Genomic DNA, 24,155 nt, shown 5'->3' with positions numbered 1-24,155 from the left:
TTGCAGCAAACAAGCTTTACAAACGCAACATCTGCAGAAATCATGGCGCCTTCAGGGTTGGAGCCTATTTGGTCTGAACCATTAACTCAGCCAAACTACCACACGACTTACCACATCACATTCACGCAGTATCTCCCCCCCTGTCCGTACCTGGAGATAGGTGGAGTGCGAGGTTGGGCGCCACGTGCCACGCGCCACGCGGTTAGTACTGGCTTGGATAGTAGTGGTGCGCGAGCTACGCAGCCGCGGGTCCCGTCCGTCACAGAGGCTTCTCGCGCGCTAAACCCGAGACAAAACGGACCGACTGAACAGGGAGAAACACGAGGAGAAAGAACAGAGGAAGAGGGAGAACAGAGCTTTCCTCAACAAGTCTTTTTCGTGAAGGTAAGAAACATTAAATCTGCATTAAAAAGCATTTTGTACATATCAGTGTTATCGTGGATATTTGGCGCATAGAAACGCGCTGTTGATAGTTTGTTTTTGATGCCTCGCATGTTTTGCTTTATGCCGGTTACAGTGAGGCTTTGTGTGTTTGTTTGTTGAGTTCACTCACTTTACCCACACTTCTACGTGAAGAGTGGAGTACACTATTAATTGTTTCATCATTGTAAGCCAAACTGCCCAATGTAAGCTGCAGTTTTAATTGACTTTTAAAAATTTGTATCTAATATATATGTCGTTTTTTTGCCTTCTGGCGCACCCCTTCAACACAGACACACTGCATGTCTCCAAGTTTAGAGGCATGAAAAACTAAACTCAGAGTTGTTATTTCAACTCTTTAAAATTGCGCCCAACTACAAGGGACGTGCTGATGGAGATGTAACGAAGAGAGAAGAGTGGCGTGACGCAACTACTCTGTTTAGGTTGAGAGAAATGGAAAGAGAGAAGGAGAAATAGAGCTTATTTGTGCTCACATGAAAAAGTCAGTTCCAGACTACGTTTGCTTTACTTTGGATACTCCGGCGCCAACAAAGACGTGGTCGAAAGGGGTTTGCATGAGTTTGCCTTCATTACACTGTTGTTTAACACCGCGCTCAATGGACTAAGCTCATTATTGACGGACTATGCGGCACAGCAGCGCGTGGGACTGGTTCAGCACCGCGGACAGCGAGTTGAGCTCGAGCCAAACGTTAACCGGCAGGCGTAAAGGCTCGCTCTCATTACTTTACCCAGGATGTAGCCGACATATTCACTGCACACTTACTTAACCACTGACCGAGGATTATAATGATATATTAGCGACTGACAAAACAACGTGAAGTCACAGATGTCACGGAGGCACCGTCACCTATATTTATTTAATTTTTCATAATAAGCTTATATAAATTGGTGCTTTTAGGAGATTTGGTTAATTATTATGTACTATTAAAGTAAACATACATTGTCATCCAATCAATAACTGAGAGTCTTGTTACATTTCTTTTTCCTTTACTACTATTACAAAAAGTTACCTGGAAGTTAACAAAGATTCAATTGTAATTTCAATACCTCCTCAATACAAATAAATCAAATAAAAAACAATCAACCTGGAATGTGTTTTCAGCAATAGGCAGCGCACAGGCCTACTTGGCTGACATACACTCCTCAGTGTGCCAGCCAGACATATACTGTTACAGCACAAATTTAGACCAGGATGTCGTGGGCTGCAGGCAATGATTTTTCTGCAGTTGCTTAAGAAAAATGGTTTCTAGCCACTGTCCAATACAGGCTGCACCACACCTTCTCTGGATGAGAGACTATGTGTTGCAGTGAGGCAGATATTGATAAAATGGGTTGTCCACGTTATCTGGACATAATAATGTAGTAGGGTTTGGGTTTATTCAGTTTCAATTCAGCCTTTTAAAAGTTACATTTGTACTATTTGCTACTCTTGTACAGATCCTTATTTTTTATGTAAATGCCAGTTTATCCAGATAGTTTTCAAGGTAACTCAAAAAGGTTTAAAGATTTCATTGAAATCAGTTGACCCATATCCAGCTGTTTTTGACCATCATTAAAATGTATGCATGCATTGCTTTCAGCTTTATGCAGAATCTTATCTGTTGTCAAAAGCTACACAACCACATATTTAACCCCTGAATGGCATTCAGTGATGTTTTTGTAGTTTTCCTCTTTGGTATACAAATCTTAATGAAGCTTTACAGAGCATTTGTAATGGGCAAATATTCAAAGGTTCAATGATCCATAGACTGTGTTACAAAGGGCTCTACACCCTGTTCCATGTGTCATGTCATTAAAATCATGCAGTCTTCCACCATGTTTCCTTCACCCTTGTGTCTTGTTAACTCTGAAATACCACTGTTCACATTTTACCAATTTGTCGCTCCTGTCAACAAGAAAACACAGCGGTACGTCATCATTAATAGGAATATCTGCCACAAATTCCATGTTGAGAAATATGAACACATTTAATTTTTTATTAATAGCATTATTATTATTATACTATGCTTATACTGTACACTAACTATAGGTGAATTAGTGTTATGGGTAGTTAGTTAGCTATGACAAAAAGCTTGTTTAATATCACTTAATGCCAATATTAGTTCACGTAAAATAATTACTAGGTTTTGTTAGTAAAACTGTACATTCCTGTTGTCTATGTATAGGCAGACAGGCAGACATAAACACTCATGTTTAGTCAGAAGGTTGGATGTCTAGAAGCATCTAAGACTTGGTAATGTTATTAGTGGGTACTGTTTTGTTTTCCTTTCTTAACCCTTTCATAACATCACTTGCTATTCTTAGTGCATATATCAAGCATGCCGCACAGTAAAACGAATCTGTTAAGCACAGTAAGTAAGCATTCCCTGTGGCATCAACCCACTCTCTTGGCTGCACCTCAATGGTTTCAGTAATCACTCACGCTCTAAGGAAGTTCCTGATGGGAATATCCTCGACAAGTAAACTCTTTGGTCCTCACTTTTTGAAAGCCTTACAGTGTGACAGTTAGTTCTGGGCGGTATGACCAAAAAATTGCAGCATGGTATTTTTTTAAGATTCTGGTGGTTTCACGATATATCATGTTTTTTGTTGTATCTATATAGGTTTATAGTGGCTTATTCTACTGTAGGGAGTACATAGGATATAGAAACATTTTCATGTCGTTATGTATATACTGAAGGCGTTGGTTTCTCTGGCCCCACAAAAGGATACAATATATGAAGGAATACGAATATTGAAACAGTTGCAGAATGTGAACAGTTCTTATTGTGCAAACTGCAACCTAATACAACTGAACTTAAGAATAAAAAAGATATACCAACAATTTAAACATTGCTTCCTTTTCTAAACAACAATATAAAATACTCATAAAATACTCAAAGTATTTAAGTATTCAAAGAGATGTTCTATTGCAGCACGAGCAAATGAGTTGCAGAAGTTGTTTCAGCTATGCACTGGTATGGTGGTATATAAAAAATGATCGGTATACTGGTTCATCTCGTATATCACCCAACAGTGATCCAGTCTTTAGTTTTAATATGACTGGTTCTATATATATTATGTGGCTTTAGTCATTGTTTAAGTCCTGTTGGAATTTCACTCAGATGTGGACTATAGTTGTACAGTAGAATACTGTATATGTAACTATTAGCATATGCTTATAAATTCCTATCTTTCAGTCACACATTTAAATGACTGTGAATACATCTACTTGTCTCTAATGAAACCATGTCTTTTTTCTGTGTGTTTTAGAGTGACTGCACGTAATATGTCCTGTATACTTTTGTTTTATAATCTTCTGTGATGTATTTGTGCCTCTGTGTCTTTCTCCTGCTATCCTCCGTATCCCCACTCCAGCATGTAAAATGCACTACCAGATAGGAAGCCTTGTTTTGGGACTCGCTCATCAGTCCGTTCATGCTTAACTAATTCGGAGGCCTCTCTGTATAGTGTTGCCTGGCAACAAGGCCAAGTCAAGCACTCATAAATGGGAGACTTGTTCTGACAACAAATAAGGGTAAATGGATAGTGCTATTGCTGTAGATCCCGCTTTTTTGTGTCAACCCTTTTGGAGTTCACTACTGTGCAATTTACTTGGGATTTATTAGATTAAATACACTTGTCTGTCATCTTTAAGTCATTCAAGTTATCATTATCTTTTACAAATATGTCTGCATGGAATGAAGCAGTTCAGTACATCTGTCCCTGATGTAAAAGTTTTGGTAAAGCACACAGGGTCTTTGGAGGGTCTTTTGCAGTATATAATTTAAAAGTTTTGTTCAGCCTTTCAGTTTATCTTTACTATAACTTATTTATGATCATTACAAGATATTAAATGCAGAGAACAAGCTGACTGACAAGGTCTTTGTACATTTTCTGATCATATACTGTATGAAGGAATACACAGGGGATGACGGCTCAAAGCCAAAACCATTTGCTAAAAGACATAAGGGAACTGCTTTTGGAACAGCGTGAAAGGCTTGGGCTGTATCCAGATCTGCCCTATCCAATTAAGATGATCTGACATTAAAGCTGAGAGATGTACTGCATTTTGATACAGGCTGCTCTTAGAGTCTTGAGGGAAGAAACACCTTCTACATTGGGTCAGCTGGTTCAACTGTTTATATGCAAATGTGTGGCAATATTGAACCGCCAGTTGACTGATTTTGTCCTGTGGTTTTATTGTGGAGAAGAGGTGAGAATATGACACAAAAATTTCCACTTCATATTCTGTCTTGACAGCTCGCACTGCCAACACCACCTCTCTTTGCTGTTCGCCAGTAAGCTGTCTGGCCTACAGCAGGGATTTGGCTTGAACGACTGTGTGTTTCTTTTCATTTTTGGTAGGCATACCTTCAAGGGAGGGCAGAGGCATCTCCAGAATTAGACCACTGAGAAATCATCCTTGTTAGCTCCCTTCAGGAGGCCAGCATATCTAAAAGACAATGGCTGATTTACGAGAACACATGGAGAAAATAAAAGTCATATTTGATACTAACTGTTAGAATCACCACATACCAGATCAAACAACAATGGCTACTATGTTTAGATTAGAAGAGTCCTTAAAAATTAGGATAAGGGGTGTTGCCTCTGTAAAAACTGGGTAACTGGGTAAACATACACTTTATTGTGGTCTGAATTTGACTTTAAGCCTAAAAATGTAATTTTATATGCCATTATTGGGTATATTTCAAAGCGTACTTTTTCTACAAAAAAATCTAGATTGACATAATGATAACAGAATAATTAATGGTGAAATGGCTCTTTAAGATTTGTCTGACAGGACCTGAGGCTTGTATCTGTTAATGAATTGCAGTATATAGTATGTTTGACTTGGAAAAAGTGTTGTTCTTGTCATAATTGTAATGGCAAGAAAACAGTTGATATTTTTGTAACTATCATTGTTGTATGAAATAGTTTTAAGATATCACGTTTGGATTTGTAATGCATTTTAATGTTCGTGTTGATTCTGAAATAATGTTTGTCAAATTAGTCATCTGCATAATATATTTTATTCTAACTTTGCTTTTAACACTGGAAGACATTTTGGACGGACAAAACACAGAAAATTATAGCATTTTTTGTAATACTCACTGGATCCCAACTTGTATGGAATTTCTGAGACTGATATCTATGTTCACTACTGCCATAATTTGTGGATTGTCCACCGAAATGATCATGCAAAGGTACTCAGAAGGCTGCTTTCTTAAACAAATAACATATTTAAAGATAAATATAAATTCTCAACATGTTAAAAATCTAAGATATACATTGTTAACCAATTCTATTTGGAAAGCTGCTTCTTCTCTTACTCTGTGCTGCTTGCTTCAGTATTGTTTACAGTATTAAATCACAGCACACTCTGCTGGATAAATTTTCCAGTGACACCAATATATTACCAAAACCATTTATTTCTGCACAATATAATGGGGGGGGGGGACAGTTTTCCTATGAGCACATGTTGGAAAACATATACACCAATAAGAAATTATACTGATATGTCTGTGATAGGCCAATATCAACTGATATAAGTGAGGACCAAAGTGAGTGGCTGTGGACAGTTTGTGGGTCGGTGAAATGGGCTTTAATGTATGATGATGTTTTAATGTGCAAGTGTGGTTTGTTTGATATACTTTTATGAACGTTGGTGAGTCTAAGCGAGCGATGTGTGCATGAATGTGTGCAAGTATACTGTAGGCACGTGTAATGATTTCGCTTTAAGTAAATCTGCTTAAACTGTACTAGCAGATCTCAGCAGGTCGAGGCTGTGTCTGTGACCTGGACATATCTTCTCTCTTGTGCACTGCAATGAACTGCTATTGTCCTCAGGTTCCTTCAGCAAGCATCAACCAACAGGAACTAACTTCCAAAGTGTTAGCCTGTCCACATCAGAGGCACTCACAGCCATGCTCTCATATAGCCAGTAGCTAGGTCAGTAAGCATGCAAACGAGAAATCCATGCTGGGACACTGACAACCCCTCGACAGAGATAAACAAATACACAAATTAAAATTAGTGGCAGTTGTTTTGCAGTGACATTAGTCCTTTTTACCACAAGCCATATTCAGCTTAAATACAATTTTAGAGCTCTACTTTGTGGACAATATTCAAAACTGAAATGTAATGTAATTTCTAAACTAGAAATCATATTAATTTTCAAATCAGACAAAGGTGGGGTAAAGAATCCACAGTTAATCATCATGTCCAGGTATATCATAAAAGACTACCGCTGTCAGAAACCATGTTGATCACATTTACCCAACTTACTACAAGTTGTTTTCCAGTTCAGTGTTTAGCATTTAGTCGCATACAAGTCTGTAGCCCTAAAAGGCTCATTCTGAGTTAACAAAAACACAACAACTCCTATATTCAGGTGATTATAATGAAAACAGGTATGCATGTTATCTAGCATTTCTGCCAATAGATCCTCCTAAATGTTACACACATTCTATAATCTATTTATTTTCATTTAAACATTATTCTTGCCAGAAAATGATATGTCTAGTAAATAATATCATTTAGTTACATTGCAGGTCAGCGATTTTCTTTCCCTGCCTTCTTCTGACCAGTCACAGATGTGGTTTGCCCCGGAGGTCTGTGTGTTTCTGTGTTACTCTTTGTCTTTCCATTGGGTTTCCAGTTGGTCTTGGAAAATGGGGTATTTTTGGCGGTGAGCTGTTTAAATTAAGGTTGACAGGAGGTTACGTTAACAAAGTCAGAAGAGGAATGCCCTACTTTCTGTGATGACGTGCCCTTTACTCTAGCAGTGGTGTGCATCTGCCTTACTTGATACCAGCATGGCCTCTGCTGAACCCCTAGTGGTTTTGTTCAGTATCACAGTAATCGTTGAAAATGTAAACAATATTTGTCACTTTTCCTTTAGAAAAATGCTTTTACATTGTGGATATCACAGTGGATCTGTAAACATCTGTGAGAATATTTTTGTAATTTTAACTTGATTAAAAATTAATAAAATGTAGTTTATTCTTTTGCAAAAGAGATATACATTTGAGGGTAAAGGAGTAACAATGGCAAAGCCATTTTTAAGCAGCTGTGGACTCGTAACATGTTTTTGAAAGGAAATGCTGATGTTTATGCATGAGACAGTGTTTTGTGTATCCCTTTGCAGACACAGAGGGACCTCAAGGCTTTTTTGTTGGTTGCGGTGGCTTTGAACATCTAATGAGAAACATTTCTCTATAAAAAAAATCTAACCTTTTTTCTCTAGCTGAGATCGGCCACCATTTTATAATCCTTTAGAGACCTGAACAATGGGGTCTCATCCTCAAACACACATGCCTGTTCTGTGTCTGGCTTTGTGCAATGCCATATCCCTTTTTTTTCTCCCTAATTTTCCACTCCTGGTTATATCAGCAAGCAGAGCAACATTAAAGATGGCTCTAATACATCCAAATAATCCATGCCAGTGAGCCAGGACACACAATAGTAGGTCCCTGGATGTGGGACCCCTTTTTGGCAAAGGGCCACAGGAAGGGTTCGAACCCCTGGCAAGGACTCAGCCTTTGTACATGGTGCGCCAACTCCACCATAAGCTAACATGGCGTTCTCCACAGATCCGGCAAACACTAGGAAATATTTGGGGAAATACTCTGCGCACTTTGGTTTCAGAGAAAGTCCCCCCAACAGATGACCAAAAGATGCTGCATATTATCTAATAAACAGTTTACTACTGAAATAAATTACACTTTTATTTAATAATATAATGTGGCTACAAACTATGTTTTAGAGGGAACACTGAAACAAAATGTCCAAAAGTGACCACCGTGTCCATCTTTCAACAATAGGGAGTTTGTCAGTAAAACATCTGGATCTCCATATTTAGTGTAAATCATTGCTGTGATGCAAAGCTGTCCACAATGTGCATGTACAGTGACCATGACCAGCATCAGCAGCACAGAGAAGAAGCTTTGTGACTGTTTTTGTGTGATGAAGTTTTGGTTTTGTGGATTTAAATGTTTGGCTTTTTGTTTGGTCACTCATCCATCCATTCTCCAATTTTAGTTGGTGTTATTTGAAAATCAGGTGTTGTTTATTCATATGTCTAATTATTGGTGTTAGCCATTATTGACCTGTGCGGACAAATCAGCACAGTGCTAATGTATACATGCTACAAGGTGTTCTAGCTTGCAAGTACACTTTAGAGGGCCCATGCTGTGGTCTCATTGTGTTAATGTTGTTAATGTTTTCTAAGCAGTTTAATAACAAAACAAAAAAACAAACACAAAAGAATGTCCACATGTGGCCTTAGTTGACACCCAATTAAGCAAAGCTAAACTACCCAGGTGACTGTAACTCAGCATAGCATGCACCAACTTCAGAGCAAAAGTCATGATTTAATGAAACGCTTTTATTGTGAAGCAGATACAGTGTCATTCAGCTGCTTTTCATTATCCTGGTGTTTTGTGCTCAAAATAGACTTATCTGGCTAACACTGTGGACAGGATTTAGATATGCAGGGAAAACCTGGTTTTGATTTATTTCTACCTGTCTTGGGAAAACCTCATAGTAGGTTTGTGCAGTGTCCTTTTAGCATTATCATTATCATTACAGTATCCTTGTCTGGGCTTGAAATAGATCCTTTTCTATCTCTTTCAGTCACCCTATTTGTAGATGCCCATATTTAGGTGCAATCAGCACTTAGATGAGTGCTTTGTGCTGTACAACTTAAAACAGCCCTCTTGTCAACCACAGTAATACAAGAAGGTCTATGAATGTAAAGCATGCATCTTGTCCTCCAGTTGTAGCTTGATGCTAAATGACTGAAAATAGAGCTCTTACATGGCCATTGTAAATGAATTGCCACTGATTGCACCATGGTCAAGAATAGCTGTGGTTTAATGATAGTCCCTTTCTCATTAATGCTGGTCCTTTGTGCTTTGGTGAATTCTGATTGCTTATGCATGCATCCCAACTGCTTCCAATCACCATCACTCTTTCTGGCATAACATGCTGACCTGTGAAGGCAGGTCCAGTTTTAAGAGGCAGGAAAAACAACCGTTATTATTTTACACTACTATTTCCTTTGTTTGAAATTGTAATAGTAATAATTTTGATTTAATTTCAATAATATTTTATTTTGTTTTTATAACTGTAGTCATAAAGAAGTAAGAAGTTGCAGGTGTGCAGCCTCTCGCCAGCAGCTCTTCATCTAACAGCTCACTGTGGCTGCTCCTTCTTGTTCCATTTCAAACTGTCAAAAAAATCCCATTGTCCCAAAAAATGACCATTGTCTTATTTCATAGATGCATTTTTGATAGTGGTCACTGCTAATCTCACTGACAATGACATTGCATTTCCTGTGACTACTTCATAAAAAAAGCCAACTCGTGTTTCGCCAGTTAAATACTTTTAATGTAAAGCTGCAGCAGTAGGAAATGTATTACAATGCATTCATCAGTGAGCCATTGGCTCAATCACCTCTGCGTTACCTCATTCAGCGATAGTGACTTCACAGACATTAATTTAAATGAAAATCTTTGAGGTTATTACTTTAATGAGGGACGAAACAGATAAACACTGTTACAAAGGAAGAAGAGAAATGAACAGTGTGCATGTGTAGAGCATATAAATCTTATTAATTGTGAGAGCTAGACTTACAACAACAGTCCTCTAGGATTTATTATCTAAGAAGTGGGGCAACTTGATTTACATCCATAAGAGGAATGAGGTCTGGGGCATACTGCACAGGATATATGCATTAAACACAATTTAACCACACAGATAAAATTATTTGTTGATTAAGTTCATTTGTCTTGTTTTCTATGATATAGCATTGCCTTTATAAAGTATATATTTGTATGCTTTGGTAGTTGCAGTTATATGGGGTGCAGGAAATCTGAATATGTTTGGCACCAGTGTCTCTTCCTACTCTGCTGAAAACATGCAATTTGTTGAAATATTAGTTGCTGCATCCTTTCAAAAGCTTTATGTATGCCCATTATCTGTATGTCTGTCTGTTCTGTCAAGAAGCTGGCAGATGTGTGGAGATCTCCCTTCTCTATGGCTTTACATCCAGTCCTGATACAAGAAGTTGATCCACAGTAAATGCTGTGAATCTTATGAAAAGTTCAAAATCCTTTCACATATTCACTCAATCTTTGCAGTCCGCCCAGTGGGTGTTCAATGTGGCAACCCACTGAGAACTCATTATGTAAAATCAATTCCTTTCAACACATATCCATGCCAGGCACCCCCAGTGCTCCAGCTTCCGGCAAATGTGGGCATCAGCTACCATACGAACAGATCCATTGCTTTGTGTGATGAGCGCTCACATTCATATGCTGACACATACTGTACACCATCTGCAATGCTGCTAGATGTGGAAGTGGATTTATATCAGATACTAGGAATTGTGTGTGGTTTTAGCAAAAAAAAAAAGGAAATAACAACAATCTTATAATTTTCTTTTGAACATTATCAGTGGTATGAGCTATACAGCAGCTTTTGGGCTGAAGGGCAACATGAGGGCAGTCAAATGAAAAACTTTACATAATGTTTTTCCTAACATGCCCCACTAAGCCATTGGCCCTGCACAATGTGGTTATTCAAATTCTAATGAAAGATTGGAGGAGAGGGAATCTTTCCCAGATTTCTTTCTTAGCTAAGAGGAAGAAAGTCTCTGTTAAGGCTATCTATTATCATAATCCCATTTATTACTTTCCATTAATTTCCGTCTGATCAGTGACTGGAGTCATCTGCTGTTATGCGGAGTCTTTGGTGTACAGTCACAGCAGCTGTGGAAGATCTCCATTATAAACCTGAATTAAGATGAAACAATAAACCCACAGACACACTATCTGCCTCCCAATGCCAACCTCCAACCCATCACATATGACTCATTAATGATTTAAACTATCTCAATTTATTACTGATGCCTCTATATGATCTATATAAGTACACACATCAGTGAGAAGAGTGGCTATTTCTATATAGTTATTCTTGATGCCTGCCATTGGGTCGGATTCAGTCATATTCCCCCTGAAATCAGTTAAACAAGGTGGTGTCCAAATGGGCTGGCAGAATCAACAAAAAATGAAAGTCGTTTCCCTTGTTACAGCTTTAAACAATAAAAAACTAAAATTAACTATTTTACATAGCATCTTTACCTGTGCTAATTGTGACAAGAACTTTCCAGAAATCAGTGTTAATAGATAAGACAGTATAGTTCCTCCACTAGTATCAAGAATATCCTCAAATCAAGTTGATTTGCTTTATATAGTTATAAAGTTTTTTTTTTTCAGCTATAAGAAGCTTTTGCTTTTCTTTTAGGGAACAGCATGTATAAGTTTTGTCCTCAAGAGTAAAAAATTCAGCAACTTCTTGCCATTGTAGTTTTTCTTGTTCTGAAAATGTTATTCATTGGTTTCCTCCAGTTCTCCTGTTCTCTTCCCACGTGGATGGTTTGATCTTGTCTCTGTAAGGTTTCTATGATAACTTGTTCCCCTTAACGTTGGTGAACTTGGTGAAGATGTTGTTCTTTCTTTCCCTCTCCCAGCTCTCCTTTCTGCCAGCGGCGCCCCCCTGCTGTTGAGGCTGTGGTATGAGCCTATGTGGCAGGAAGGCGCTGACGTTGCTGAGCAGCGTGTTCGCTGTTTGCGCCCTGGGCCTGTTGGGGATCGCTGTAAGCACCGACTACTGGCTCTACCTGGAGGAGGGCGTTATCCTTCCCCTCAACCAGAGCACCGAGATACGCATGTCCCTCCACTCTGGCCTCTGGAGGGTTTGCTTCTTGGCTGGTGAGTTAGTATCAAGTCTGAAACTTATAGATTATCCCTCACTCTTCATGTATACCATTTCTATTTCAAGACTTCTATTTCACTCAGACACTGTTCTGCTCAGAGCCGTAGCTTTATGACTAGTGACCAGTGATGCATTTGATTATTATCAGTGGTAAATACTGATACTTACTTACTAATCTAAGTGAGGCAATATATCAAAATGTAAAGTAACATTTTAGATGTATAAGATTTATTTCTTCAAAGGCAAAAATACAAAGTGACGGTACAGATTCACCAATATTTCTATGCAGTGGTAGTTTGACATATCAGTTATTCACTAGGAAATGTAAGCAAAATGAACTTGCACAATCAAACAAGATGCAAGATTAGCCAGTCATTCTGCATGAAAATATTTCATGCAAAATCTTTCAAGGAAACAAAATAAATGAATAATAACGGATACTAATTTGTGGACTAGTTGTAAATTCAGAAGCACCAACTTTTCAAACCACCAAATATTAAAGTGTACATATAGTTTACATTAAAAGTCATTCACCATGATAGGTGCAAACATACTTAATGCAACCACATTATTTAAGTGTGCTCTGTCCTGCACAAAGCTTTGGTGAATCTGGACCTCAATATCTAGTTTTCTGTGTAATGTGTATTGCACATGTACAGTCACCTGTGTTTCTTTCCGCTTTCTTTCCTCCTCTCTAACCACTAGAGTGTTGCAAGTATAAGTCTTTGCTTAGTGTTTAAACACTTGAGCATGAATATTTTAACTTTGCCTTAACCTCTGTGCAGCGATACAAGCAGTACGTTTTCTTTCATATTTGATATCCACACTCTGCTTTAATTCTAGGGTGTATCCTTGAAAATGTCAAGTATTTTTATTCCAGTTGAAAGATTGGGTTTGCTAGATGTCTTTCCTCATGACTTATCCTGTGGCTGACTTCTATTCTGTGGCACCAGAAGCACCTTGGATTGATGCAGAAAGTCCTCTGTTCCTTGACTGCTTTTCTTTTTCCTTCTTTTTGACCTGCATCTCTTTGCCAACATCGCACTCAACATGAAAAACAAGAGCAAGTTAGAAAAGCTCACATATTCCCACAGTGCATGCTTAAACACCTTTTGGCCTTTCAAAACATTGTTCCTCCCCAGCTCCAACATCACAAAGGCATGCTCTGAGGTCTTTATTGGAAAAGACACACTAACTGTTAGATTTTATTCTTTTCTTAGAGACACAACTCTCCAGACAAGTGTTGTCCCAGAGTAAACCAGGTATCAACTTTTGCTCTTACCCTTTGCTCTGACTGGTAATGACGACAGTTAACTCAATATGCGGTGTCATACTTGTTGGATGTGTACTGTAGATGTTTTGACAAAAATTGATGCCTGCTGTCATTTATTAATATTTCAGTTTGGGCCTTTTAGAAAGTTGGACCTGAAAAAATGGGAAAAGCTTTTGTTTTGAGTTAATTTATCCTGTAATATTATTCCATTTACTGTTGAATTGTTCCATTAACCCCTGTACCACAACTGACCTGCCCAGTCCTGTTTCAGGGTTAATCATTCAGTCATGTCATTATGTAGGCAATCTAGTTGTGATTAGGTAACAGATGTTTTCCTGCTGTGTAGCAGGCCTTTGCTACAGTATAAATTGACTAATGGTCTAGAGTGTGTTTTAGGGGCAATTGAGTGGCCTTATTGCCCACTTAACTGTTCTAGTTTGACCCAGAAACAATTACTGCACAGTGTCACAGTACGTTGTTATGCCAGAGAACACAAACAAGTTTGCTTGGTGTTTTGGTTGGTATTGATGTTGGTTTGAGTTCATCGGAGTGTTTAGCTGTTAGCATTTGGTTCCAGCATGAGTTCCTGTAGAGGATCTCTACCCCGACAACCAGCGCTGACCATTCAATCAGGTCGTTTTTGAAGGAACATATAGATTTTATATGATACATTTGATATGTGCACAATGACAATGAGAAATGTGAGAAGTCTTTGGTGATTAGACCCCATTGTGACGTCATTGTATTTGAAGGGGTTGCTGAAGCCGTGATTAGTATAGGAAACACCCTGATGGAGTCTAGACACTGGTGGTGGTGGTGGTGGTTATGAAGGAATGAAGAGAATGCTGAAGATCTGGATGTGATGAGGAGTGGACTTCTGATGAGCTCAACCTGGGCACTGAATATGATGAACTGTCGGTGAATGGGGTGGAGGAGGGTTGCAATCAGTTCACACTGTAATTACAGCTGAAAGCAGCAGAGAGGAGCACAGATTTAAAGTTTGATGGCAGTAGCATGATTGGCTGGAGTAGATTGTGGCTAAATCTGATTGGATTAACTGAAAGAGTAAATGGCCATAGCTAATTAGAGGAGAATGAGATATTTGTGAATGAATAAGGCTGAATGATAAGGTCTTCCTGCTTGAACTTAGGCTGAGCTTAATTTTGTCATTGTGATTGCTTTAAGTCATGTAATGTTTTGTAGACTGTAAGCCTTGTAGCAGAACTGGTTGTAACAATGACTTTGAGTAAATAGGTTGAATTTAGCGCTGTCTTCATTTGTACTATTAATTACCATTCTTGGTATTTCTTGTTTGTATAAGCATAGGTTACCCTTTATGCGATTACACTATGAGTCTAGCTTTGCAATAGCCACTAGACAACATTATTAAAATCACATTTGCATATGTTTTTATTTATTTTCATCTATTCCGAAACTGTATTTTTAATAATTGCATTGCAGTGTTACTGGTGTCCTTTAAGCCAGATGCTTCTTTAAGTCTCCTGTGTGAAAGCATAATCAACATTACCTGTAATAGTGATTGTTACCCTTTATTGCAGTTACATTTAAATGGACTGAGAATTACAGTTGCCTAACTGTGGAGGTAAATAGTAAAAAAAAAAAACAGCACAAGCTTTACAATCATGCTACAACAGCTTTACAAGCCTGATTTTTGATAACCCAGGGGAGGGAAACCCCAGGGAACCACAGAGGCTTCCTTCCCCTGGGAGGATGTTTTCCATTTAGGGACATTGAATGCTGGCTTTAAGCGAAAAGCAAAATAAAAAGCAAGAGTGGGGGACAGATAATTGACCGGCTTCTGATCTCTATTACACAATCCTTGATTGTTATTGCCTTCACAAGTTATTTATACTCTTGAGCATCTTTTGATTCAAATCCCAGGGTTTCTGACAGGAGGTTGTTGAGCCGAAGGTGGTAAACCATCCAGATTGTCACTAATGGCCTGAGCAAACAATAGCCACACTCATGAATACTTAGTATTTGATGAGTGAAACAGGCCCTCTGCTCATTTCCCTAAAAGTCAGTATTTTATTTAATAAAACTCCATTTCCTTGTATGATGTTTGCAAACGTGGTCTTTTCAGATGAGGTGACCAGCCTCCACTATAAAACCTTTTGTTGTCCCCCTGTTCCGGTGCCAGTGCCTCCAGAACTTGACAAACAAGCGAGTGGTTACATAGTTTACTCTTTATATGATCATATCAAAAACTATTCAAAACACAGCCAAATAAGTTCAAGTATGTACTAGTATGCATCATCCATATGCACTGTTTAATGTACATTAATTTTAGGCATGAGTATGCATTGTTCTCGTGTGCATTATCAACACATAATATGCATTATGAAAGCTATTTACATATGCAGAACCACAAAATATCACCTAATCTAACACCTCATACTGTGTTGGGTTAATGAAGTGTTAATGAAGACATAAGTTGGAAGAGTGTGTATTTGTGTATCAGTGTGTTTTGGTGCCAGACTTTGTACTGCATGTGTCAAAAGTAATAAAGGGGAAGGTGCAAAAATCTAATGCTGGGTGTTCCTCACACAAATACAGACAGCAGAAATTGTGTATTATATGAAACAAGCTGTCGATACCATGTTCACTTGCAACTTTCTGTGAGGTTCTGTTTAAGTGGCGTTCAACAGCCTCCAGCACGTGAAAATAATTCCTGTCTATTTACTGAAAAGAATGTTTTGCCAGGGTAGGTATTATGATCATGCAGAGGCTACAAGACGTCTGTGTATTATGCTAACATACATGCGTAACGTACATGCTTCTGTGCTTGACTTTTCTTTGTTCTTGTGTAGAGTGCTGAACCCTGTTTCAACTCAATATTAATGTGAAATTGTACTCAATATATTTCTTTCCCTGTTCTTTGTTCCAGGGGATGAGAAAGGCCGATGTTTTACCATAGAGTATGTGATGCCCACTAACGTCCAGATGACCTCCGAGTCCACTGTTAGTGTCCTGAGTAAGTAACTGTTCATACTATATGAGCTATATTCGAGGAATGCTTTAGGGTGGTGAAACTGTGAGGTTAGTCTGAAGTGTTGTGCTGTGAACCGAAGAGGCAACTAGGGGTGGTTAGATTAAACAGGGTCGTAAGTAAAAATGTCGGGTAAAACCTACCTTACCTCAGCTACTTTATCGCAGACCACAAGGGCCATTTAAGCCAACCTATACTGTCAAGCTACAGTCAATAGGGAACAAGCTGTTAAAACAATGCATAAACCCTCAGAGGTGCTACGTAAATGGTATTTTATTGTAAACAGCCTTTATATGTGTTTACCATCCGCTACAACCCTGAGAATTAAGTTCCAGTCTACCATAGTCAAATAAACAAAATTGGCCATGTTCACAGGTGAGAAGTCAAGTGAGAAGTCTTGTCATTGTTCCTGCACTGGCACTCTCTCCACTTTCAGTGGGTGGAACTGGGAGATGGCATGGACCTTCAACGCATTACGCCCTGCCAGTGAACCTCATCGCTGGCAGGTGAAAGAAGTGTCTGGTAACACCATGTGTCACTGAGGGCGCTCGTCTGTCTGCAGCCCTTTCTGGGCCAATGCTACTGTAGGATTATTGTGGGCATGGATTGCAATGCGTGTAAAGCCTCTTTTGATTTTGTTATGCCAAGTCTAAAGTCATCACATACAGGATAAGTCTGACCAAGACTCAAGTCTGTTGCTTGACTCCACATTTCTGCACTGTGCTGTCATCTATGTAGTTGATTTGATGTCAAAGAAGGGTGATTTGATGTCAAAGAAGAAAAACATAGTAAGACAAAGGTGAACTACTTGATCATCTAGGTGCATTCACACACCTCACAACCCTCTCTGAAGGTTGTCATAACACAGGGTTGACAGAAATTGGATACCCGTATAAATGAATTCATCCATCCATTTTCCAATCTGCTTATTCTGTGAGCAGCTAAAATGCTTCAAATAACTTCTATCTAAGGTGTTATTATTCTTTTAAGTACTGTATTAGAGAAGAATGAGAGAAACAGAAGTTGGAGACAGGATAATTTATTGTTAGAGTTACAGTATCAAGTCTGAAACTTGTTAGTTACAGAAACCTGAAAGTGAAAGAAGTGTGCATCTTAGAAAGAAGTGAACACAATATAGGCATGTAAGGATTTACATTGACAGTGATAATAAGAAATAATTTGCTCCTTTCTAAAATCAAGTTGAAAGTTAAAATACAGGGCAATACATTAAAGTATAGTTCCAGGTACACTGGTACAATTCAGTTAACATGCAGGATGGTAACAGAATTTCAGATGGAGGGATGCAGAAATAGTAACTCAAATGCCCACAGCATGAAAGGTTAATACAGGACCTGTCCATTCACATTAGGTCACATGGCTTTGATGTATTAATATATAATGGCGAAGTATCTCTGTCATAAAGCTTTGTCTTTAGATTTGACACTTTAAAGCAGCTTTTTTGTAATAACTTGCACCTGCTATTGGATCTTTTGTCATTCTTTTCATTAGCTTTTCCTGAATTTGCTGATTATCTACACTGGATTTTAATAGGCAAGTTTACCACACAATCCAAACTTTACCCAACTAATTAAATAACCAGTTCCATTAGGGTTATGGCCTTAGACATCTGGTCCACTTAGCTGGAAGAATAACATTTTGTCTAATGGAGAACACAATGGGGTTCTGAAAAAAGTATCACAGACTTGCTTTACTTCTGGGAGGTCCATTTGCTCACAGTAGGGAGGTCCAGCTCCATCTTAATATTAATAGGGAACCATGTCCTAAACCCATGAAATTCTGACTTGACGAGTAAGACCGACCTCAGTAGACCTCATGCTGCTATTCTAAGGGGAAAAAAACTTCTATTTGAAATGTCAGTCATTCACTGAAGGAAGTGCACAAAACAAATAAAAAAACCTCATAAATTAGAACAAAGCAGTAACAGCCATCTCAAATCAAATTCAGTGAAAGTCCTGGTTTCAAATTCAGTCACAAACAAACAAATCCGTTTTCTTGTCTTCTTCCAGAGATGATCCGTTCTGCCACACCCTTCCCTCTGGTCAGCCTCTTCTTCATGTTCATTGGTTTCGTACTCAGTAACATCGGCCACATCCGACCCCATCGCACCATCCTGGCCTTCGTTTCTGGAATCTTCTTCATCCTGTCAGGTACTTGGTTTGACTTTTACTAAAAACAAACTAATAATTTAACAAACAGTTAAAAAGGTCATAGTTACAGATATTTAACTTACGTTTACTATACTTACTTAACATACTGTTATTCTAAAATATGTGATCACTAGATGCATGGTTTATAATAATTTATGGCAACATGATTCATATACTATCAATATATTTTTTTCATTGAATCTTTCTTTCTATCCATAATCATTAGAGTTTTATATTTCTGTCTATTTTCTTCCCTCAGGTCTCTCTCTAGTAGTCGGTCTGGTGTTGTACATCTCCAACATTAATGATGAAATGTTGAACAGAACCAAAACTAATGAGGCCTACTTCAGCTACAAGTACGGCTGGTCATTTGCCTTTGCTGCCATCTCCTTCCTGCTAACTGAGGTAACGTCACAGCAAATGTGGATAATGTATCCTTATATGTATTTGCACAGCCAGGAGTCACAAGCAATTTGTCAAAACTAGTCCTTTAAACTTTCTTTCTTACCTACTTAACTTTTTCTCTCATCCTAAAATCACCCTTCTTTGTGTGAGACATGTAATCCAGCACTGTCACAAAAAGGACAGGAAATAAATGCATTAAACATGTGGTGTTTATTTTGCCAAATCCCTTCCTTCAGATATCTATTGTGCTGTGAGAAATAGTCAGAAAGAAAAATACACACAGATGTTTTAAACAATGTTTTAAAGAGTTTGGTCTAGACCTGCTCTATTTGAAAAGTGTCCTGAGATAACTTCTGTTATGAATTGGCGCTATACAAATAAAATTGAATTGAATTGAACTGAATACAGCACATACACACATTGAACACATTCAACTCAACTCAACTCAAATCATTCAGTTTAATCAAATTAATTTAAAGTGGCTTGAATTGTACACACATGTGCATTTTATTAAATTTTCATTGACAAAAGGAGACACAGGTGAACATTAAACTTCTAATGGTGAACATTAAATTTCTTTCTTTCTTCTAGTTTTAGTTTGGCTACTTTTTCCTATTTAGAACTGTCTTAATTAACAACACTCTCAAAATGCTGCAGAATCTAATAGATAATTAAAAGCTGGTACAATTGAACTATACAGGAAACAGAGGTACAAAGTGAGAGAGTAAACAAGAGTGAACTTTGTCTCTTTGCCTTCATTCCAACCAGACGGCTGGTGTCATGTCGGTGTACCTGTTCATGAAACGCTACACAGCAGAGGAAATGTACCGGCCCCATCAGGGCTTCTACAGGCCCCGCCTCAGCAACTGCTCAGATTACTCCGGCCAGTTCCTCCATCCAGACGCCTGGGCCGGACGTGGTCGCAGTCCCTCCTCTATCTCCTCTGAGGCCTCCCTCCAGATGAATTCCTCCAACTACCCTGCTCTCCTCAAGTGTCCAGAGTATGAACAAATGTCCTCCTCACCTTGCTGAGGCAGAGGATCATTGAGTGGTTGTGTTAGCACCATAGGGGTAATTTTGATCTGCCTGGATTTTGGCATAAAATTGTCCAATAATTTGATATTCTCTAGCTTGAATCATTCCCGTCTTCAAGTGTCCTGACTATGACCTGATTCTCTCTACCCTCCCAACTTTTTATTTACACCATTTGGTTTTGTGGGGAGCAAAACCTAAGTTGCAGGTTAGCAAGTTCACTTTATTCTCAGCTAACCTGTCTCGTTTCAGGGAGAGCTGTTAGAAGATGAGAGAGGAACGAGTTGGACCAGGTTGTACTTTTATCTGCTTTCTCTCTAGTTTTTAGTGATAGGTAACAAGAAACCTGCTGAACTGACCAAGGCTGAAGTCGTCTGAAAGGAGTAGCTTGAGTAGCTTCAATGTCCATTCTTTGCTTGTACTACCACAACCCTGGTAGCGGTAGCTTTTTGACAGGATTACACACTGCACAGCAGACATGGAGATGGTTTGCAGGTTTTCAAAACCAAACAGCACAGCATGTGCTTTGAGCCAGAAAGTGGAAACTAATCAGTGAAACATTTTCTCAATTTGATTATAAGATTATTGCTCAAATTGTGCAGACTTCAGACTTCAAGTTTGATAGGTTAAAATAAAATTGTTATAGCTCCTTTCTTTCTACAGATTGAACACGTGCAACAGCTGAGTCAGTGTACACAAGCTAGTTTCACTCACATTCTCAGTTGTCACTTCTCAGTTGCTGCACTATGTGCATAAAATGGCTTTTTGTTGAGTTATACTGTACTGTAGGTGTTCACATCAACAGTTTCAGACATGTTTATGTGAAGTCGTGCTAGAACTCAACTTGAACTTTTTCATGTTCAGTTGCAGAGAGTATGAAACACATGATGAATGAGAATTTCAACCCCTCAAATTGATAATTGTATTGACATACCATTTTATGAACAAACTGTTTGGGTTACAGACAGGGAGAGTTAGGTTTATGACAGATGGTCTTTGACCTCCCATATGAACTTCATTTCTTACTCCTCCTCCCCAGTATTTCTGTTTCAAGTGTGATTTTTAAATAATTTGCAAATCACACTGACTTTCATTTAAGAAGTAATATTTCCACTTCAGGTCCTTTCATTAATTGTTATGTAGCCACAGGTGTTTCCTAAACTTTATAAGCTGTAACCGAAGAGTGAAAAGCTTCACTTTTTTTTTGTCAAGCCTTCCAGCTTCATTTGCTTTCATTGGTCCCTTTCACCAGTTTTAGTTACTGACACCAAAGGAAAGGTTTGTATTATAGGCTGCTAGTCCAGATATAGGAGATCTTTTTTAAAGGCCCAAATGTGAATATATTAATGGTTATATAAACTTTGCGTGTATTATTGTATATTCTTGTAAAATGCTTTATTTGCTCTCATAATGCATTATTAATAAGAATACAGGATTGCTTTACATCAGTGTTTCAAAAGATACAGATGTAAATAAACCTTTTATATTATCAGAGAATCAATGATTTCTGTATACAATGTTATTCTTAGTTAGTCAATCAATTAAAGACAAAAAGTGTAAGATTTAAAAAGAAAAGCTGTACAGGGGCAACACTGTTTAATTGTGTTCATCCAATTAGAGTTATAAAACATTTGTTATACATTTAAATAAGAAGAGACAGCCAAAGGGGAGTATGTGGTCGTAGTTTTGATGGAGAATGTGAATGAGTCAGGTGGTATGAAAGACTATTCTGATATGGAGCCATTGTGAATGTACAATTGCTGTAGGAAATTCTGCTTAATAAGATTTTTTGCACATAGTAAAATACCTCTCCTTCAGACATATATAAACCTAAATTATAGATACATATTTTTCTAATTTACACCCTCATAATGACCTAATATTCTTAGATGTTTGACAAATATACTGCAATCCTCAGTGTACCAAGGAAGAAGTTTTATCCAGGTTAAGTGGCTTAAGGTTAAGTATTGAATATATACATTTCATGCAGCATTAAGTGTGAGTAAACATATTAAAGAGAAACATTTTGTCTTGTGCAATAATTTTGTTAGTTTGATATATTATTAAAATTATAATTATTGTCAGTATTTAATGTTGCATGGTGTGAACTCCACATATTATTTAAAGCATGCAACATTTCATCACAGGATTATGGTATTCCACCTGCAGTACATGTAAACAAACATATATAAAATTAATAAACACAAACTTTGCTCAAGCTAAGCAAAGTTCACTCTCTCAAGAACAGTTTTGGTATATAGACCAGCTACATTTTATTTATTTTAAACCCTGTAAATATGAATTCATCCATGTGTACATAGATCCATTTTTGTATAGACAGCAGTACATGTAAAAAATATTGTTGTTTTGTTGTTGGGTAGATTTATCTGCAGTAGATGTAACAGCTGCTTTGCCTCTGCATCACACTGACAATGTGAAGTTTTGCATAATGGTATACTTACATAAAGTATTCAGATGGTGTCATTGTCAGACATGAAATGTCAATATCTGTGTATTTTTACAATCAGAGTCATTTTCATGATGTTAAATGTGCAATGGAATATGTATACTCAGTGAAATAAAGTTTAATGGGATTTCATAAACAATACGCTTGTTCCTTCTATAATGTGTATTCACCCAGTATCTAAAAGTACAATCCAGTTTTTGGTTGCTACAGGATAACTTACCATTTTTTCATGGTTATATGGCAAAAATGGAAATGATCATATATACAGTATATTATTATTATGTCACAGTAATAAAGCCATTTAGTGAGTGCTAAAAACACAGAAAGTAACTAACATTATTAAAGAGACCTCAAAAACAGTAAAGCATTCTTAAACATATACGTATAGTACGTATTAAAATGAGTAATACAATGCAGGGTTGCTGTCAAGAGCATAGGACAGTAAATAGACCTGGAAGGGCAGATATTTCAGATTCTCACTGCTCTGGGTGTAACTCATTTTATGTTACACTGAAAACAGTTATGGTTATGTAAGAAAACTATGTTCAGTAAACACATTATTGTAAACATGTAGCACAATGTCACCCTCTGTTGAGACAGAGCGGCAATGCATATTATTGAGGAAATTGCAGGTGTGGATAGAAACAACCGAATATCAGCTATTGATTGAATCCTTCTTGGTTTTAGTGTTTGGATTTGCCAAAAACATATTTTAAGAATATCAGGTAATGTCACATTTCCCCCAAACTTGCACTGTAACCTGAGACTACACTTTACATGCGAGAGGAAAAAACAGGCTCTCTTATGTGTTATCAAACCACATTAACATGGCTCTTCCCTTAATCAGCGATAAGGTCAGATCTCTGTCTCCGAGTGCCAGTATGAACCCAGCTACTCTAACTGTGAGAGCTGGCATTCATCCATCTGGTTGAATGGGATGTAATGGGGCTATCAGCAGGATGGAAACAGCTAATCTGCATGCATCATGTGCTGATGTGCCCACAAACTGAACAAGCAGTTTCATCTATTGATCTGATGAGCTGGCATGTTCCCAAATTGATTACCCCCAACAATGAACCAATGTGTTGCAAATGTCACTGTTGGTGGTAATTAATACACATTTAGTGGTACGCTATTTAATTTAAACTCTAAACTGCCCTCATTCCGCTGTACTATTAAGGAATAAAGTAATTTGTTATATTGTAAATATACTATATCATTTTAATTAACTGATTCCTCTGTCTTTCTCCAGAAACCAACGTTTGCTGATGGGAGGTGGCCCAGTACCTTTGACAACAGCTTCATCTAGTGTCACTTCTGTGGAAACACAGTTTCCCATCAGTTTTGAGTTACAGCTGTTTTTATAGAGAAGAAGAAATATTTATTAGTGCCCTAAACTTCCCCATGTACTGGTGCTAAATGTAAAGTTAGAGATGAGTGGTATTGATTCCAATTGATTATTTTATAATAATATTCTACTTTGTATTTTCTATTGTAAATGTTCCATTTTCATGCTTATGGTTTTTATCTTGTTTATTTTCCAATTCAGATTTGATTGATAACTTGAAGAACAATGTTTATTAATCACATGACACAAAA

The 24,155-nt window shown here is 37.8% G+C and overlaps 1 protein-coding gene across 1 annotated transcript; it reads left to right on the top strand.

Annotated features, from left to right (window-relative positions):
• The first annotated feature begins 97 nt into the window (after positions 1-97).
• Positions 98-22,695, top strand: LOC127355104 (voltage-dependent calcium channel gamma-5 subunit). The gene is made up of 6 exons (XM_051385594.1): positions 98-384; positions 11,957-12,197; positions 16,383-16,469; positions 18,512-18,652; positions 18,912-19,057; positions 19,826-22,695. Exons 2-6 carry the CDS (start codon positions 12,002-12,004, stop codon positions 20,087-20,089), a joined length of 834 nt encoding a protein of 277 aa, XP_051241554.1. The 5' UTR covers positions 98-384; positions 11,957-12,001; the 3' UTR covers positions 20,090-22,695.
• The last annotated feature ends 1,460 nt before the right edge of the window (positions 22,696-24,155 follow it).

This window comes from Dicentrarchus labrax, unplaced genomic scaffold, assembly GCF_905237075.1.
Source record: "Dicentrarchus labrax unplaced genomic scaffold, dlabrax2021, whole genome shotgun sequence".
In the NCBI taxonomy this organism is placed as follows: Eukaryota; Metazoa; Chordata; class Actinopteri; family Moronidae; genus Dicentrarchus; species Dicentrarchus labrax.
This window is presented reverse-complemented; position numbering and strand designations above follow the sequence as displayed.

Bases quoted from the DNA above. Each gene is read 5' to 3' on its own strand.
- LOC127355104 (XM_051385594.1), top strand. From the start codon at position 12,002: ATGAGCCTATGTGGCAGGAAGGCGCTGACGTTGCTGAGCAGCGTGTTC. The intron at 12,198-16,382 runs GTGAGTTAGTAT...TCTTTGTTCCAG, and splicing joins GAGGGTTTGCTTCTTGGCTG to GGGATGAGAAAGGCCGATGT. The intron at 19,058-19,825 runs GTAACGTCACAG...CATTCCAACCAG, and splicing joins TCTCCTTCCTGCTAACTGAG to ACGGCTGGTGTCATGTCGGT.